Source organism: Sitodiplosis mosellana, unplaced genomic scaffold (assembly GCF_009176505.1).
Source record: "Sitodiplosis mosellana isolate CC-2019 unplaced genomic scaffold, AAFC_SMos_1.0 Smas_scaffold_6226, whole genome shotgun sequence".
NCBI lineage: Eukaryota > Metazoa > Arthropoda > Insecta > Diptera > Cecidomyiidae > Sitodiplosis > Sitodiplosis mosellana.
The window spans coordinates 21,013,283-21,032,233 of record NW_022601467.1 but is presented as its reverse complement, the minus strand read 5'-3'; the positions used below and the strand labels follow the sequence as shown (position 1 = coordinate 21,032,233).

Below are 18,951 nucleotides of genomic sequence, written 5' to 3'. Positions count from 1 at the left end.
CACACACACACACACACACACACACACACACACACACACACACACACACGTGTATATATGTGTGGGTTCCCTATCACTGGCATATAAAATATTTCCAGGCGATTGCCTGAAATTTTTTTACATTGATCAGCGGTAAATAGATGGGGCGAAACCGAATAAGAATGAAGAAAAGCAACACTTTTGCCGATGAAAAAAAAATGAAACAAGACATTCATCAACAGCTGGTGCTTGTCATCTATGTGGCATGTATGTATATTGTTTATTTATTGGTCTTTATTTATTGATAATCGAAGCATATTCAAAACACTAGCTAGACCAGGAGGGAAAAACGAATATAGCGAAGAAAAGAAAAGTTAAACAAAAAAAACGCCATTATCCTGAAGCGATTTTGTTTTTCACTTTTTGTGTGCGAAGCAGTGCGTCGCGTATTTGATTCAGTATGACTTTTTGTGAATGCCGGAATGTAGGAAGAGAATGAAAGAAAAACAGAAAAATTACCTATTATCGTGCTTATGACATATCCGTGCCGTCGTATTATGCTTTATTCTCCACCGCCGTCGCCGTCTGCTTCTTCACCACCATCGCTGCTGCTGATGCTGCAGAGAGAATATACATGAAATATGACACATTTATTACATGTGAAATGCTTGAATGCGCACAGGCAATACAACCGACTCAGAATGCTCATATATGATAATATATGTAGACCCGATGCCAAAAACTTCCTAAAGCCAACAGGGAAAGAACACACAAACACACACTGTCTCTTGCACATACACATCCCAACTCACAAATGTATGTATTCGAATGTAAACAAAGTGGAAACTCTTAATTTCAGCAATATATTGGCTTTTTGGGTATTACCAACGTATCGACTGGCATTCATAAAGTCTCACCATATTAAATGCATACATCCACTTTTCACATCTCTCTCTTTTTCGGATCCACATTTTCAATTCTTCTCTCTCTCTCTCTCTTTCTCTCCAATCCGCAAAATAGCAGAAACGTCCTGAAATGTTACATTCGCAAATACTTTATTTTGGTCTACTTACTAATAATAACAACAATAATCGCATAATAATAACAATCATCATATATGATGATGGCATTCGGTGTGCTTGTGCTGTTGCAGTTCGTACAACTTATCAGTATATTTGTATGCATGGCTCGGCTATGCATTACATATTAGCATGATAAACGACAAATTCATGATGTGCTACGGTTCACAACGAAAACCGAACCGAATCAAATTGAGCCACAAAAAAAGAAGACCGACTAGAGAAGGGTTCGTCCATCGCCTCACTATCTCCTTCCCCATCAATCGAATTCGCTCTCTGTCTTATGCGGTCTGGTTGGTTGGTTCTCTATTTCTTTCCTTGTCAATGTGATGCAATACCATTTCGTTGATGTTATCATCAATCGGTCTTCGTTTCAAATATTGATATAAATTTTCTCGACGCACTCAAAATTGTCCCTTTAAATGGAATCATTCACAGTCAAAATGAAGAAATTGATGCATATTGCTTACTCACGAGGATTCGATTGACAACCACACTTGCAATCAATTCCATTTATATTTGATTCCAACTGCAACTATCATGAAAATCGAATGAACAACCAAATGCTGCTACGGTTGATCCTTGATGGTGCTGCTGCTGCGGCTATATTCTTGCTGATATATACACGTATGTAAATTCTATATATACAAATATATATACAGCGTACGGCTCCAAAGTGCCCAAGAAAAATGGCAAAGTGAAAGTAATCGACAACACAAATCACTTCGATCCATTTGATTTATCTAAAAGGGCATTTATCCCGATTTAGAATATATGCGTATTTGTGCGAAATTGCTAAAACCTTAAGCCGAACAAATGCAATACAAAGCACGAATTTTGATGAGTTTACAGCACACACACACACAAACACACACAGATTTCTTGCCAAAGGCGACTTGATCCAAATGAATGTAAAATATGAACGTTTTGGAATTTAGATATCGTCGGCAACATATTTAGTTTTCGATTGGTGAAACGATTGGTGAATAAAAATGAAGTAATAAATACACGTAACGTATGTACGTACGGTATGTATGGGGGAGTTTATTGGTTTGTTTCTCTCTCACACAGACACACACACACACTAACTCATACTCTCTTTAGCTCTTGTCACATCGATAAACGACATGCGACGGGTAGAAAATGCCGATAATACCATCTCTCGTCATTCTGCTCCGAATTTATTTTATCCCCATAAGTCATAGAAATTCATGACTTTCTCTTTGACCACATGAATCAAACGCACAATCCATTCATTACTCTCGGCAGTATGCGTGTGTGTGTCTTTTGTGCTTGCGGTTATGGTTACGGATCAGTCGGCAGGTAGCCAAATAATAATTATTTTCCTCATTATTAAATTTCCATTTTTTTTGTGTCAATCCAATATATCATGCTGGGTCTGGTTAAAATGGAATACACTCTAGAGCCATAAATAATAGGTACCAGGCTGCAAAGGGAAAATTAGACAGAAACGGGAGAGAAAAAAGTCATTTATATCGATACATGTACACACAGAACGACGACGACGACAACAATAACAACAACAGTATTCTAAAAATAAAACGCGTTAAGAAAATTGATTCGAGGCAGAATATTGTCGATGGAAATGAGAACAAAAGAAGAAATAAGCGAATCCATTGGTTTGTGCTACCGCGCCGGGTTATAGCTCTGGATGGTTCGATGGACACAAAAGCCAGCATAAAAGCGATACACTTTTGTTTGTCTGATGGGTGCCCTTCTCTTTTACATCACCCACTCACGCCTCGTTTGCTCCAATCGCTCATTCGGTGAACGTTCGTTCATTTGAAATACGTGCATAAATCATTCTGTAGTGAATTACTGTCCTTTAACCCGACTCCATATGAATATCCTTCGTGCGGTTACCGAGCATTTTTCGGTGTGCATGTGCTGTGCTGTGCTGTGCTATGATGTGCGCTGCGCTACGGTGTGAGCTGTGTGTTGTTTGTGCAGTGCCATTCGGTTTATGGAATATTGAAACCGATAACGGATTAAAGCCGACGCCAATTGATAAGTTCAAATCACTTTATATGGAAGCCAAAAAGAACGCATTTAATGTAATTTATCTTCGATATACTAGTAGCGTTTTGCCATTGGAAAAACTTTACATATCTAGATATAGTCGGGAATTATCGAATATCGAAAGCGAAACACAGCTAGAATGACGAATAGAGAGCGGGAGCGGGAGAATGAGTAAAAAGAGATCCAAAAGCCAGGAAACGAATGAAACAAAAGAGCGTTGCGTGACATGAATATTTATGGTAGTTCGTATATATTTTTTGCGTCATTCGCCTGTCTTTCATAAATGAAAATTGACACGGTCAACAAATTTAAATTGGTTTAGGTGTAGAAACCGTTTTTCCAGAAGCAACAAAAAACATTTCCAAGCCCAAGAGTTGCAATGGTGATGTGCTTGGCAATGGAAATCGAAAACGGATCTCTTATCCCACCGGGAATATGTGGCATGGAATGGAATGGAACGGAATCGTGTTCGCGTTTTCGTTCTTATCTCTCTCGCTCTCACTGTGTATAGAATATATGCATTGAATCTGTTCAAAAACGGTTGGCATTTCGTGAGGATATCAAACTGTCGTCGGGATTATTTTCCATTTGGTAAAAGTACTGGTCATCGAGGTACGAATTGAACGACGCGATTCCATTTTGTATCTATATGGAAATCAACCGGAAGTTTCACAGTGTGCATTTTATTTAGGTTATTCTGTGGAAATCGGAATGAATTCAAAAGAGTGAAATCCGAGCCAGTAAAATATTCAAAAACATGATATTGGCACCATTACACTGGCTCGACGTTGCCAAATTGCCATATGGCACTGAACACAGTAGTAGTAGTAGTAGCAGCAGCAGCAGCAGCAGCAGCAGCACACCCGAACTATTCGCTTGAATGCTGTCTCGCGTGTTCGTTCGTTCGTTTGCTTTCGAATGTAATCAAATCGATTTGTTCCTCTATCACGTACCAACAAATGACTAATAAAATGTTCGAGCGGTTCTAACGGCGATGGCGTTTTTCTCACTCTGTTTCGCATCTTTTCGGCTTCTCTTTTGTTGCGTCGGAGTCGTGTATCTCTCTCCGTGTGTATGTGTGCGTTTGTGCCTTTTTTATGTGCGCTATTTGAGCAACGAGCTTAAGTTTTCTTACAAGCGATACAATATTGTTTTTTCATTTCGATTGTTTATGTGGTGTGTGCCTTGGTTGGTTGGTTATTCGTGTGCCCGCACACCAATCCAATGAATTAGCTCTTTTATCCGAATTCATTTTTGCTGTTATTTAACCACTTGGTTGGGATTTAGATCGTAAGTCATTTTAACAAACTGTTTTATTTAGTTTTTGCCTTTTTTCTCTCTTTCTCTCTCTTTATTTCTATCTCGTTCTGTGTATTTTTTCTATTTTTCTTTCGTGTAACTCGAAGTTACTAACTCACAAACTCAGCTCTCGAATTACAGCACTTTTTCTTCTGTCCAGCTTTTTCTCCCTTTTTGTTTTCTGTTGCTGTTTTTTTTTAGTTTGTTGTACTTTCTTGTTCTACTTTCGCCATTGTCTCTTGTCATATTCTTGGTCATATTTCATCCGCTCAACCTATCGCCAAGTGATACAAGATTTTCTTCATTGCTCTTGTCGTTACATTTATGTTTGACTTTGCATTTTTATTGCCATTGAATCAATTATCCCTTTTTTAGTTCTCGAATAAACTTTCTGTTGCTTTTCTCTTCTCTCTCTGTCTGTCTCTCTATCTATCTTCATCGCACTCTCGTTTGTTTCCATCTTTGGTTTCTATTTTGTTGCTTGTATTTGTCTTGTTCATTTATGACAGTTGCTACGTTTAAGGATTGTAAATTCCGTTGGTTATTATAAATGCTTGTCGACCATTTTTATGAACACGTTTTCTCATCGCCGTTGAATGTTATTTTTATGCGTTACAATGTAAAAACATGGCCAACGATTTCTAAGTAGAAGCAGACACTTGTCGAAAGCGAACAGAACAAAATCATAAAAGAAGACGAGGCGAACGAAAAGAATGGAGGAAACGCACTGTTGGGGGTGGTTTGCATTTCGATATCGGCAGCACCGTCACCAACAATATAACAACGCATTTATAGTCGTTACAACCGAGTTTATCCCGTTCAAATTATACTTTTATCCATTCATACATAAAATTTCCTTCATTCGAATCCCACTTTTGCTTGCTAACAAGCTATAAATAAGTAAGCTAAGCTAGGGCATTTAATACAAATAGTTCATATGGTATTCGCATTTTTCGTTGCTCTGGGAGCACTTCCAGTGATTTGTGCTCTTTAGTGGCATACCGAGAGACACAGAGAGAACGAAAAGAGAAGAAGACGAAAAAAAAACACCAGAATGAAAGCGACCGAAAGATAAGAGTGACAGAAAAAATATACTCGCCGAGAGTACGGTGTGTAGTCGTGCATTTCGCTTTTAAATCGATTCATCATATTTCTATTTTCTCGCTTACATTCCGCATATTTATCTATATGGTTTTTCATTCCTCCTCCTATTTCGTTTTCGCTCGCTCGCAGTCCCGCGCGCATTTTTTTCTTACTCCGCTGTATAATGTCTGTTGTTCAGGGCTTGGCACCTATTTCCATTGCTATTTGTTGTATACGAAGTTGACTACATTTCATTTGATCTGTGCTCCATTCAACTGAATACTAAGCATCTATTCAACAGTGGTGAAAATAGCAAAATAAACGGCAATCACGATGGAAACGGTAATAACTACCACCGCCGCCACACAAAACTAAAATAACAGATATTACAAGAACTTAAGCAAAATACACACGAACAAGCGAAAAATTGCCAGCGATTACATCAAATGCGAACAGCGAGAGCATCACCAGCACCACCATTGCTATCGCAATTGTCGCCAACAACAAATTCATACACATGATGTGGCATCAACGAGCATGCTCTCTCTCTCTCTCTCTCTCTCTCACAAGGCTGCCTCTTTCGCGCATACAACCTGAATAATAAAACATATAACACACCAAATTATCATTTGAATAATTTAAAAATAATTTGTCATCCGTCGTGCTTTCGCTTTTTTACCTTTATGAATGTAGTTCGTAAGCGGTGGAGTCGATGGAATGGCAGATACCACGATTTTCATATGAATCCCAACCATAATGAGAAAAAGAAAAAAAGAGAAAAAAAAATGGTAGATGGGAAACAGCAAGCCTTTTACAACTTATACGCACGAATATGAATTTTCTCTATATCGTTGTTATTGTAGCTATTGCTCGCAATAAATGCAGCTGCATTCGCATTTTTTTTACTCTCATTCTCCCTCAAGCCATTCAATGGATAGTTGTGTAAATTGCTTTGGTCAGCAGTTTTTATTTTCAATTCACTGAATAAAATGATTTGTTTAAAAAAAACCATTCAAATAATACAGTAGTGTGGACGACAACCACCTTTTTCACCGATTCTGCCGAATACAACTGACTGTTTGCATTTCACATTGTTCGATACACTCAACTTTTCCATTGACACTTGCCGCTTGCTGCTATTTTTATTTCGCATTTTTTTCTCTGTCTCTTTCATCTGCTGTATTGTGCTTGCTCGCGACAAAAAAAAACCACAAAATTCGCTCAGAGGAAAATTACACTTTGGCCAGCATCCGCCATAAGCGCATTATCGTGCAATTTATCTTTTCTATTATGGAGCACTTGTCATTTCCTGAAATTAGTCATGGCACAAGAGAAAGAGACACTGCGGATGAACAATAGAGAAAAATAGAAAAAAATGACGACCGACGATGATGATAATACTAATAAAAATGAAGAGAACTTTATATACATAAAAATTCATTATAATTTATTCTCTGTGTGCGTTTTGTGTGTTTGTGTGTAAATTCACAAAATTGCTTTGTTTGTGTATTTCATTTGGGAAAGCTGAACATGTGGATTTTATAATTTGCTGATTCCTTTTCTATTAAGTGTATAATTTATACGGACTCGCTCTTAACTGTTAATAGTATCATTTTCACAGTTGAACAGTAATTGTTGTATTTTCTTGTGTGTGATCCGGTTCTTTGCCATTGCGATTGCCACTTTTATTGTGCAATGCCATCGTTGCTCGTTCGTTCGCTTGTTCATTCGTTTTCCGACTTTTAATGATTATTTCGTACGGTGTATTATCTATCTCGACGGTTTTTGGTTGAGCTCAAGCTCAAGCTCAAGCACAGCACAGCTATCGGCTTGCGAGTGCTATCATTCTCTATATCTATGGGTGAGATTGAGAGTAGTGTATGTTTCATTGACTTTGTTACGAAAGAGAAGAGTAAGTTTCTTTCGACTTAAAAATATTCAAAGTGGAGTATGTATTTTGACTGTTTGTGGCTATGATAAAGGCGAGTATGTTTCATAAACCTTAATTTGCGTTAAACAAGAGTACTGTATTTTGTTAGTTTGGAATACCGATAAACAGGAGTATGTTTTTCTGACTTTGGTTGTTGTAAAAGGCGAGTATGTTTGTCCAAATTGGTGAATATTATTAATTTATTTGAATTTAAGTACTAGGCAAACATAATCAATGGAACAAATCATCAAGTATGTTTGCATGAATGGTTAAAAATATTAAGTTCTTTCGACGAAGAGTATCAGGAGTTCATAATTGTTAGCATTAAAGAGAGAACGTAATCGAGCTCTGCTTATTGTACAGCATCACCATGAACGAGCGGTATATGAGCCAATAAAATAACAATATCACTGAAACGATAGCGCATGGAAAATAACACAGAAGAAATGTGACAAAAAACAAACATTGCGGAATTGCAACGCATCGGAGAGAGTAAGAGAATCTCTTTCACTCACGCACAACAGCAAATATTCATAACACGCTGACACCGACAACCAATACCAACGCAAATCAAAACAATTTATTTGTATTGCTGACATCACTGAGTCAGAAAAACATACTCCTGTTTATCGGTATTCCAAACTAACAAAATACAGTACTCTTGTTTAACGCAAATTAAGGTTTATGAAACATAATCACCTTTATCATAGCCATAAACAGTCAAAATACATACTCTACTTTAACTATTTTTAAGTCGAATGAAACTTGCTCTCTTTTTCTTAAAACAAAATCACTGAAAAACATACTCGACTTTTTAAAAATATAAATCCGAAAAAAAAACATACACTACTCTCAATCTCACCCATAGATATATGTATGTTCCAATTTCTTGACTGCGAGCAAATTAGAGCCCCGTATACACATAAAATGCGTAAACATTGATGATAAATTTATTTAATTGTTTGTTTCGTATAATATGTGCGAATCGCATTGTGCATTCAGTCCTTTCAAGCGCCATTCCACAAAAAAAAGAACATCTATCTCGCACTCTCTTTCTTCTTTACACAAGCCAACACCCATAATCATACATTTATTTATTGTTATTACTATTATTATTGTTGATATTATGTTGTGAAAAGAAGCAAAATGAAAGAAAAAAAATTGTTTTCTCTCCCGTGCATTGCTGCTTGTGCTCTGCTACTGCTCCCGCTCCTGCTGTAAAGTGTAGTGTATATGTTGTGCTTTTACTTGGTTGCCGTTTTTTTCAGTTTCATTGTTCACTTGCTGGCATTTTTAATATACAGTCCGCGCTGCATGCACGTATTGTTGTTACGCGTTGATTTCCTGTTGAAAAATCCAGCAGATAAGCAGTTGAATTTTGTTTGTACTGGCGCGCGCGTTGTTGTGTTTCTATACTTTCTTCTCTTCGCCACAAATTACACTGCAACATTTCGTATATTCAGCAAACTATTTGTTTGTGTTTATTCGATGGTGTGTGATGCTAGAGAGTGAGTGAGTGAGAGAAGTAAAATAACACCAAATTCAAAAGATGTACCGATCTCACTGACGATGGGGGTACATGTAAGCGGGAGATGGAATGACACATTTACCAGCTATTCGCATTTCCTACATTAACAAATAGAAACGTACACGCAACACATTCCTAATGCTGAATGCTTCAGCAACAGCAACGGCAATATTCTCAGACCCGTTCTCAGTGTGTGCTTGTTCCAGCTGCCAAAGACGAGCAAGAACGAAGCCAGAGAGAGAGAGAGAGAGAAAGCAGGAGAGTGGGAGCAAACTGCTCAGACATTGCCTTGCTACCATTGATTTCGATTTTCGCATTTGTAATAGGTTTAACTTATAATGGGTAGAGAACTATTGGAAATATTATAACGATACGACGTGTTACATAAGTCTTGTGTTCGCCAAACGTTTTGCAATTTTCTGTTCTGTCTCTCTGTATGTACAAACATGTTCGTGTATATACATTGTATGTATATTGCTTGCATCGAATTCGGTTGTTGTTCAATTCTCTCAGCCATTATGTTTTCTGTTCGCAGCATAGCAAAAAAAGCGGTGGCACTGCCATCAACAATAACAAGAAGAAGAGCAACAATAAACAAAATGTTGCACACACAGAGAGAGATAGAGTAAATCAGATTGAAGATGGAATTTACCGCACACACACTCACTCACTCACTCAGTCACACAGCAAAACACGAGTGAAAACAATGCATGTACATACTTTGGCTATGCTCATATATCACCCAGCTCTCTCGCATCGCTCTAGAGAATTTGTGTGGAAGAGCTGTTACAACGCAACTATACAACACAGCCCCAAACATTCTATATGATATTGGTTATGCTGTGTTAGTTATAAAATGCAATAATAAAAATGTTCGTGATAGCATTATTATTACCATTCCGTTTTCCGATTTCTTCCTTTTGGTACACTGCTTTTGCAGTATCAAGCGCTCTTTTTCTCTCTCTCTCTCTCTCTTGTGTTCTTTCACACTTTGTGTGTGTGGTGGCGCAGCACAACGGGGCAGATACGAGAAAAAAAAATAACAAAAATATAATGCGGTAATCTTACTTTTATTGGATAAATTTGATCACATTCAGAAAACCGAAAAACCGGACGAAATCGAGATAATGCCGTGGTCACAAAGGGAATCGGGAAACGAACGAAAATTCTGTGTGTTGCTTTTCGTAAAAATGAACCAGCTGCACATTTTCAACCGGCAAAATGTTTGCTGCTTTCCCTTACTCTCGTGTGATCGAATTTTTGATAGCCGTCGTACAATGCTCCTTGCCATAGTTCACTCTTACCCTTGTATAAGAAGCTCAATTAGTGAGATACCAAAACTACTCTCTGTCTCTGATTCCTTTGGGTCCCGTTTCCGGAATTTCGATTCAAATCTCATTATATTTGGTTGTCGTTGTGCTTGTTGTGTGTTTGTGTGCCCGCCTAAGTTTTCAATTTACCGGCGCTTATCCGGAGCGGTCGATTCGGGAAGAAGCTTCGTTGAACCGTTCTTTCCAGCCATGTGTATTTATTATTGACAAATAACAGAACATTGTTAAAAGGAAAAGACACACAAACGAAAAGCTATTGCGTAAACATATATTTTTGTTGTTGTTGTTGTTGATGTTGTTGTTCAATGCTGCAATCAGGGGATTTGGCTTTAACTGCACTTTCGAGTAGCGAGATTCAATGAGCGACGAAAGCAAACGATTTAGTTGAGCTTTTGTTGGGCTTTGACATCAGGCAGGATAGAGAGAAGAAAAAGACGGAAATCGCAAAGGTAAACACTGCAAATTGATTCTCGACACACAAACGAAGCGAGAAAAAAAATCGTCAACAATTCAATCCTTTGTTTGGCCATTCAATGCACATATGTGAATGCGGGATTGTGCAAAACATTTCACATTTTAATCGCATTTTGCACTTTTTAATTCGATCGGAATCGTAGATGTGACTACCATTGAATACAAAGTATTGAAGTTGACATTCAAGCATTTTTCTTGTTTACTTTGCTCTTTGATTGTTTGTGCCGTTGTATACAGATTTAGATTTCAATTGTGTTCATGGCTTAAATTATCCGCACAACAGAAGAAATGAAAGAGAGAGAGAGAGAGAAAGAGAGAGAGAGAGAGAGAGGGAAAAAAATTTCCTCCGTATTTCTTTCAAACACATACACACAAAAAAAAACACACACAAAAGACCGATAAATTTCCATCTCAGTTCATAATACAATGTCGCTTATCGCTCACACACAAACACACATATGCACAATCCGAACACAGGTAGAATTTGTGATTTTTTACGCTTCTTTTCTTATCGGCTCCCTCTCTCTCTCTCTCTCTCTCTTTTCATTGTTTGGAGCGGATTCATTCGCCTTTTGGTGTAAAATGAATGCGAATGAAAATAAAAAACGATAGAAAACAAACGTCATCAAGATATAATCCATTATATTGTATCTACACCGAGTGAATGAGAGTGATAGAAAGAGAACGAGACACCTCGATACACAATATAACACTTTTGTCATTGAATTTTCACTGTTTTTTTGGATCGGTTTCATTGTTGCTCAGCAAATAAAGTGGGTTCGATCCTGATGTTATGAAACCTGTACAAGATGAGGTGAGATGAAATGAGATGAGGTGAACAACGAATACACCATCGAGAGAGAGAGAGAGAGAGAGAGAGAGAGAGAGAGAGAGAGAGCGAGAGCGAAAAACAAGGAATATTCCACGGCAGAAGAAAAAACGAGAGAAATAAACGTGCAAAAATGGACTTAATGCGATGTCGTCCCATGTATTTCCTTCTTTTGATTCACGTGTAAGGCTCGCAATCACACACCGTCTCCCCATGTGTTTGTGTGAATCTGTGTATGTTTTGTTATGGAAAATGAAAATATAGAAATGTGATTACGTGATGTGTGTTATATCATGGATCGAATCGCATCGCATCGCATCGCATTGCCATCCCTATGCTAGATAGATCTGATATGGGGTCCTTCTTTCTTATTATATTCTCTCGTTCTACGCTTACGATACGTAAATAATATTAAATAAAATACATCATTTTGTCGTATAAATTATTAAATTATAACTTTGCAACCTGGGAACATGGAGAAGCGAATAAAAAGCCATTTCGATGAGAGGGAGAGAGAGAGAGAAAATGAAAGACAAACGAGACAATGTGAAAACCATACGATGCGAAATACATGGTTGTGGTTTTGTGATTTAGAGCATTTCTTCTATTCTTTCTTCTTCATCGTTGCTGTTGTTGTCGTCGTCGTCATTTTACGAGTAAACAAAATTGTTTAATGTGTGCAGAGGTCGACGGACAATAGATCCCATTTAATACTTGCTATGGATACAAAGCTTCAATGGTTTCTACTGGATGAATTCGTTTCAATGTTTCGTCGTTCTTTTTTTATATTTTGGTTCCTGACGAAAACTTTTGTCATTTGGGCTGTTTCAATTGTTTGAGACTGTCGCATATGCGATGAAACCGATTATATTTGCGTTGCTACAGATGAAAATTTAAAATTCATCATTCGCCGAACAAACACAATCGAATTACCAGAAAAAAGAGAAAAGAAGAAAATCAAAGAACGGAATTGATGGGACAGGAACAGACACACACACACGCACAATAGCAGTCACAGCACGTGGCACCGAATTGAATATCGAAAATGAGTCAAAACGTGACAAAGACCATGATTATTGTGTCGACCATAATATATGAATGAGCTTAAGTTGTACGTTATGAATATTTAATTAATGTGTCCAAACAAAACGTAATAATGATTGGTGTTGTCGAAAGATGTTTGAGATTCAAATCTCGTAATTAAACAGCACAAGTTGCATAATTACAAGCACTCAAATGTTTGTTAAATGCATCCGATTAGTGACGATGGTGAGAGAGTAAGCACTTACTTTCATCCGCATGCACCATCACACGGTAATCGGAAACATGACAGACAAATACAAAGTTTTTCGTCTTCGGGAATTGAGTTGCAATTTGAGCGGCAGCCAAACCATTCCCATTGCTATAGCGCAAACTATAAACCATAAATACCATTCACGTTTCGACGGTTGCCGGACCATATATTTTTACATAAGGTATTGTTTTTATCTTGATAACCATTCTATAATTTTTTTTCTGGTTGCTGACGTTGTTGCCCCATCTCATCCAACTGGATTCAATACTTTCAACTATTTATTTTTTGTTTGCCTCGTTCACTAAATAAGAAAACGCGCGCCTGACTTCGGCAACGAGAACAAGACGAGAATTCAAACGAATAATACTTTTCTTTCTTGGTCAAAGTTTCGAATTTGTGTATTTTTTTTCCTCTGCTCTGCGTTGCCAGTATAGTTAACAAACTTAAATCGTTTCACTTTGGCTCTGAACGACGAAAAGAAAAGTCGGTCTAATAGTTTTCGGGCCACTAGCAAAATTATTTGCCGCTTCAAGTGAAACGATTCTTATTTGTTCGTGGAGTTTTGTCGAGCTGCTCAAATCTCTCTCTTTTTTGTTCCCTTCCTTTATGCTCTGCCTTCTCTCTCTCTCTCTCTCTCTCTCTCTCTCTCTCTCTCTCTCTCTTCACGTTTGCCGGCTTTGAAATCTTGTTTTCATCATGGATTCGGCGTTTCCCTTCTCTGTATGTGTGTGTATTCGATTTTGTGTTTCGCTTGAAATTCATGAAGCAAAACTGACCAAAAATTTTACAAAATCGAAACTAACGGCCAAATTCTATTAGACAACAAAAAGAGTGCAGCGGAATTGATTTTTTTTCTTTCTTTTCATATTTCCCGTTTCACGCTGCTTGTATGCGAGCAAAGTCTGAGGCGAGGGTGTATATGTTGGCTTCCATTGCATTATCCCTTTTGGTACGTCTGTAACATTGTAAGATCGCCTGCATTAGCATAGCAGAATAACAATGTTCGTACGCAAAGAAAAGAGCGAATAATTTATTTCACTGTGGCATAAATTCCACTGTAGACAATCCGCTCAACTGTTCGTTGTACTTCGTTGTTGTCGTCGTTGTCTCTGTCGCTGTTGTCGTCGTCGTTGCATTTTTTTCCGTTGCTTTGCGCTTTTAGTTTTCCAACAGTTTTCAACATTCTGCAAAACTACAAACAACGAATAGAGAGAAAGGGAACGTTGAAAAAAACGCAACGAATTGAATTAAGTAATTTTCAAACAAAAATAAAATAAAACATAATACTAAAACCACGACATGTATATCCTTTGCTAATTTAAAATAGAAGAATGTGGATTTTATTCTTCTTTCTCTTTCTCCCAATCTATCGTTTCTTTTGCCGACTAAGGGAAAAAATTACACAGAGGCAAATGCATGGCATTGCTTTTTCGAAACGCATATGCATTTGAAGTAATGACATTGTTCTTCGGCACAAAGTTCGTTTTTTTTTCTCTCATGTCGTCTGCACTTTTCTTTACTCACAGTTCTATTTCCACTTGCAGCCAAAGAATGTGAATGAAGGCTGAGTGGGAGAGAAAGAGAGAACAGTCAAAGAATGCAGAAGTGGTGCATGCATGTTAGTACATTCGACGCTTTTCCGTGTTATGACGAGCGCTTTCTCTCTCAGCACGTTGTTTTTGTTCACTAAATCTCAAATCTCAGGGATTGACATAAGCAATAACACAAAGACGATACTAAATGCAACGAGAAATGCATGAAACGTAATGAAAAAAGAAGGAAAAAATGTGTGCAAAAAAAATCGGAGCGAAAAAGAAAAAGTGTAGCGACCACATTTGTGGTAAACGCGACTGAATTTCTCATTTATTGCAATGGCAGTTGGCAACTGGCATCGTACTATAAGTACTTTAGAGCGATAGAAAAAAAGCAGTTGCTACTAAATATGTCTTATTTATGGTGGTGAATGCTCGACATTGCATAAATGCTAGATAATCATAATAATCTTCGTTCAAAACAATAATCACACGTAATTCATAAACTGTATGTGCACAAATACCATCGTCGTCGTCGTCTCTCAACTCTTTAAAGCATAACGAACGCTTTCAATAGCAAAATCAATACTAAGCTCTTGAAAATGAATTGTATCTTCTTTCCGTTAACGGTTTGTTTGGGTTTTCGTTTTATGTTTCTGTCATTTTTCTTGTATTTTGCGAGACAAGCGTATTGAATTCATATTTCTCATGAAACAGCGGGAGTTTTCCGAGCAGTACAATGGTTCGGTTCGACTTTCTGTACTGTAATTGGAGACGTCATTGCTTGTTAAGGATGCTTAGTTTTCGAGAGTTTGTTACCGTGGTGCAATTCATTAAGCTATTGATTTTGCAAAAGGATTTGCCGGATCAATGTTCGATGAATTGGCATTTGTAATGCTTCTTGTTAAATGGCAAATGGGTGAATGACGCTTCTGCTGCTACCATTCATAACACTCGAAACTACGTGCATTTCGAATTGTCAAGTGGCATGAGCCCCAATTCAATCTTTTTTCCACCGTTTTTTGTGGTTCTGTTTTGCCTTCTGTTCTACAGTGTCGTCAGCCTTGACTTTGTTCATGTGTGTAAATGACAAGTGGCAAAACCTCGCTATTTCCGATATTCGTTTGTTGTCGAGTGTCGCTTCTAGTTCCGGAAATATGTGAAAAGAAAGAATGAAAGAAAAATAGAAGCGAAGTGATCGCTTTGAAACACAGTTGAAACAGGTGTTAATTGATTTCCGCTATTGTCTACGCAATCGTCAATTGTCGTTTGATGTTGCAACAACGATGCTCCATTGTTTTCTATTGCCTTTTGTCGTCTCACGCACACACACATACACACATTGTTTCCATTCGATTGGGCGACTGTTGCGAATGGCAACAATTGTGCAATACATTTCGGTTCGATTATTAATAACGAACACACAAGCGCTGTCATCGTCGCTGTTGTTCCAACATCAAATTATGATTCGATGTGCTCGAAAAGTTGCCACATACTTTCTATTCCCATTAACTCCATGCGTGAAAGGTTGTTGCAATTAAAATCAAATGCCATCATGTCAAAATGGTCACGGGGGAAGAGCAAATTGGTATCTAATGCACCGAATATTTTGAGAAAAATTTCGAATGTCGCTCAAACCGTAAAATTAATGCCACGTAATGCAAGTGAATGTTTCAGTGCTAGCTTCAACATTTGAGGTAGCGCACCCTCCACGAGTCGTGGACCACGACGAAGAGAGCGTTAAAAAAAAGGATGGAAAATGTACGGAGTCAATAGTAAGGAGGCGCAAGTGAAGCACATTGACTGGCATCAGATTGCATTAACCGGTGTACTTTTTGGGCTTTACTTTGAATTTTATGAAATTATGCCGCATTAGATTCATTAGACTGAAATGATTTCCCCTTGGAAACAAAAGGTGCTGCTCTCTATTCGGTTGAACTGTATGAAATGGTAACGCATCGCCACAACAGCACGAAGCGAACGTGAGTGAAAGATCGAAAACGAGAGAGTAAGAGAGGGAGAGAGAGCCAAAACGCGACGAAAACCTCGACATTACACACTATTTTATGCACTCTGTACCGATTTTACCACCGCTCAAAATCAAAGTATACATTTGCCTTCATCATAGCACGGCGTTTATTTTTGGTTTAAGTTATGCAACAGTTTCTCCAAATAAAATAATTCTTCGGTTTATACTTCACCGCATTCGAGGCTTTTTCCGAGTCGGTATATTTGCATTTCGTAAAATGTAATTGTTGTTGTCTACTTTTTAGCACCAAAGGTACATTATTACACCAAAAATGCCACGGCAAATGGCTGGCGCGGACGCTAGTGAACGAACGACCGAGAATTTTGTTTGCCAAAAATCCCAGGCACACTTGCAATTGCCGAACGAAATGGCTTGTGTTGGCCAAATGGTGTGTGCGCTTTCATGCGCCTTATTTTCAAATCACTCACAATGATTCCCCATTCTCCGTCCATCGCAGGCGAATTTCCAAAGTGAATAATGAATGTTTCATTTGAATATGCATTGGTTTTTGGCATTGCCGGTTGCAAATGTACCTCATCATCGTGCCGAAACCGTATGGTTAACGGCGAATAAATAAATCTGTAAAATATTTTTTGGCCATTGCAATTGCAAATTTGGTGTTTCTGTGTGCTTGGTGCACAATTCGTGGACGACGTCTGTGTACACTGTACACTGTACACACACACACACACACTCTACCGATTGCATTGGAGTGCATTCCGTTCTGAATCTTTCACATAGTTTTAGCCCATTTTATAGGCCAGTCCTTAACGAATGCAACATTTTTCCTCGACAGTTCCAGGAACTCTGGGAAAATAACAAGTTCATTGCGAGTGGCAATGCACACGAAATGGGCGAAATTTTCAAGTGATTTTGATGAACATTCTTGCGGAGCGTGATCAAAATGAATTTTAAATTGAAGCATTTGTTTGTTGCCGAGTGCGTGAGAGAGCGGGAAAGAGAGAGAGAGAGAGAGAGAGAGAGAGAGAGAGAGAGAAAGGGAGAAAGGGAACGCAAACAGCGACTTTTGCTTCGGACGATAATTGCTTTTGGTTTCGTCGTCCATTGAAGAAACAATTCCACGAGATTACGATGCTTGTGATTCAATATTTGTATTTGTAAATATTGCCCCATTTAACGCAGTTTAGCTCATTTCATTCGAATGCTGCAAACGACAGACCATTCGTAACGACGTAATATGCATTCGCCGTTTTCGGTTACATTGTAATAAAACTGTCTGTGGAAATGCTGTGCACAGCGGAAACATCAATTTTGCTATTCACAAATTTTTGAACTGTGCAAAATTGAACTTAGCGCCCGGAGAAGAGTGGAGCTTGATGAAAATCTTTCATACAATGAAATTGGTTTCAGCTTCAACGTGACGTTTATTTAATTCAAGCCCTATTTATTCTTACATAAATATTGAACGAACCATTTGGTTTTATTGCAGAAATGATGATTTGTTTTTTCCTGTTTTGGTTTCTCATCCCCTTTCTAACACACTAACAATCTATATCTAATCCATCGCTTATGTTGTGCACTATGTGGATTATTCAGACCAAATAAATTGACCATAAAAGTGTCTAAAATTCCAAAATAATACATCAAAATCTTAATGGAATAACAATCATTAAATTCTTTCGATATTTTTTCTGTTTTCATTCCATCAATTAGTATTGATTAAATAAAAATGTGTTTTGTGTTGACAGGTCGTTGCGGTCATGGAAGTCCATGTGACCAGGTAATAATTTGTTAAACAAAGTGATATTCATTTTTTCTTTTGTTTTCACTTTCGTTGCTTTGAACTTATCGATTTTATGTTCCTGTATTAATTTGTGTTTTTTTTTTCAATGGTCCAGGTCTGTTTCGAGCTGCACGATGGAACATTTGAATGTGACTGCACAGAAGGATATGAATTAAATAAGAATGGATATAGCTGTCAAGGTGAGTTCAGTTTTTTTTTTCTTTTTTTAAATAAAAAAAGACAATCCCAAAAATAAAAATTAAAATGAAGAACAGAAAACTCAACGAAAATCGGTTTTTCGTCCCATTTGAACTCTCACCCGAAATAAAAAGAAATGACATTTTTTTCGCTTATGACAACTGGTGTCCATGACACTGTAGCCAACGGAATAAATCCCTTCGAAACGGAATAAACCGACGTAAACAACAACGACAAAGACAAAAACAAATTCTAATTCACAAAGTAAATGCTTGTTATGTGACCACAAACATGCACACTAACGCCGTTTTAACGCAGTGTGAGTGTGTGTGTGCCACATTTACATGAAGCTATTTCAATTTCGACTATGAATCACCTGATTTTGAAACAAGAAAATGAATAAGTGAACTGCATAAGCTGATATTCGTTGTTTATGCGCCTTAATTATACTTTTTTCCTTTGCTTCTGCTTATTCTTCTTTTCACAACATGCAATTTAGTAGATGGTTATTTGCGGTGTCATATGAAAAGAAAAATACCCAGAGTAGACACCGTGAACGTTTCCATATTTACAGCACCATAA

General features: G+C 37.7%; 1 protein-coding gene across 1 annotated transcript in view; it reads left to right on the top strand.

The window, feature by feature from the left end:
* Positions 1–18,951, top strand: part of LOC129578841 (uncharacterized) — a 125,666-nt gene that overhangs the window by 8,834 nt on the left and 97,881 nt on the right. Inside the window, exons 2-3 of the mRNA XM_055468023.1 lie at positions 18,137–18,168; positions 18,287–18,371. Coding sequence (XP_055323998.1) covers positions 18,137–18,168; positions 18,287–18,371 — 117 coding nt within the window. The remainder of the gene's footprint in view (positions 1–18,136; positions 18,169–18,286; positions 18,372–18,951) is intronic.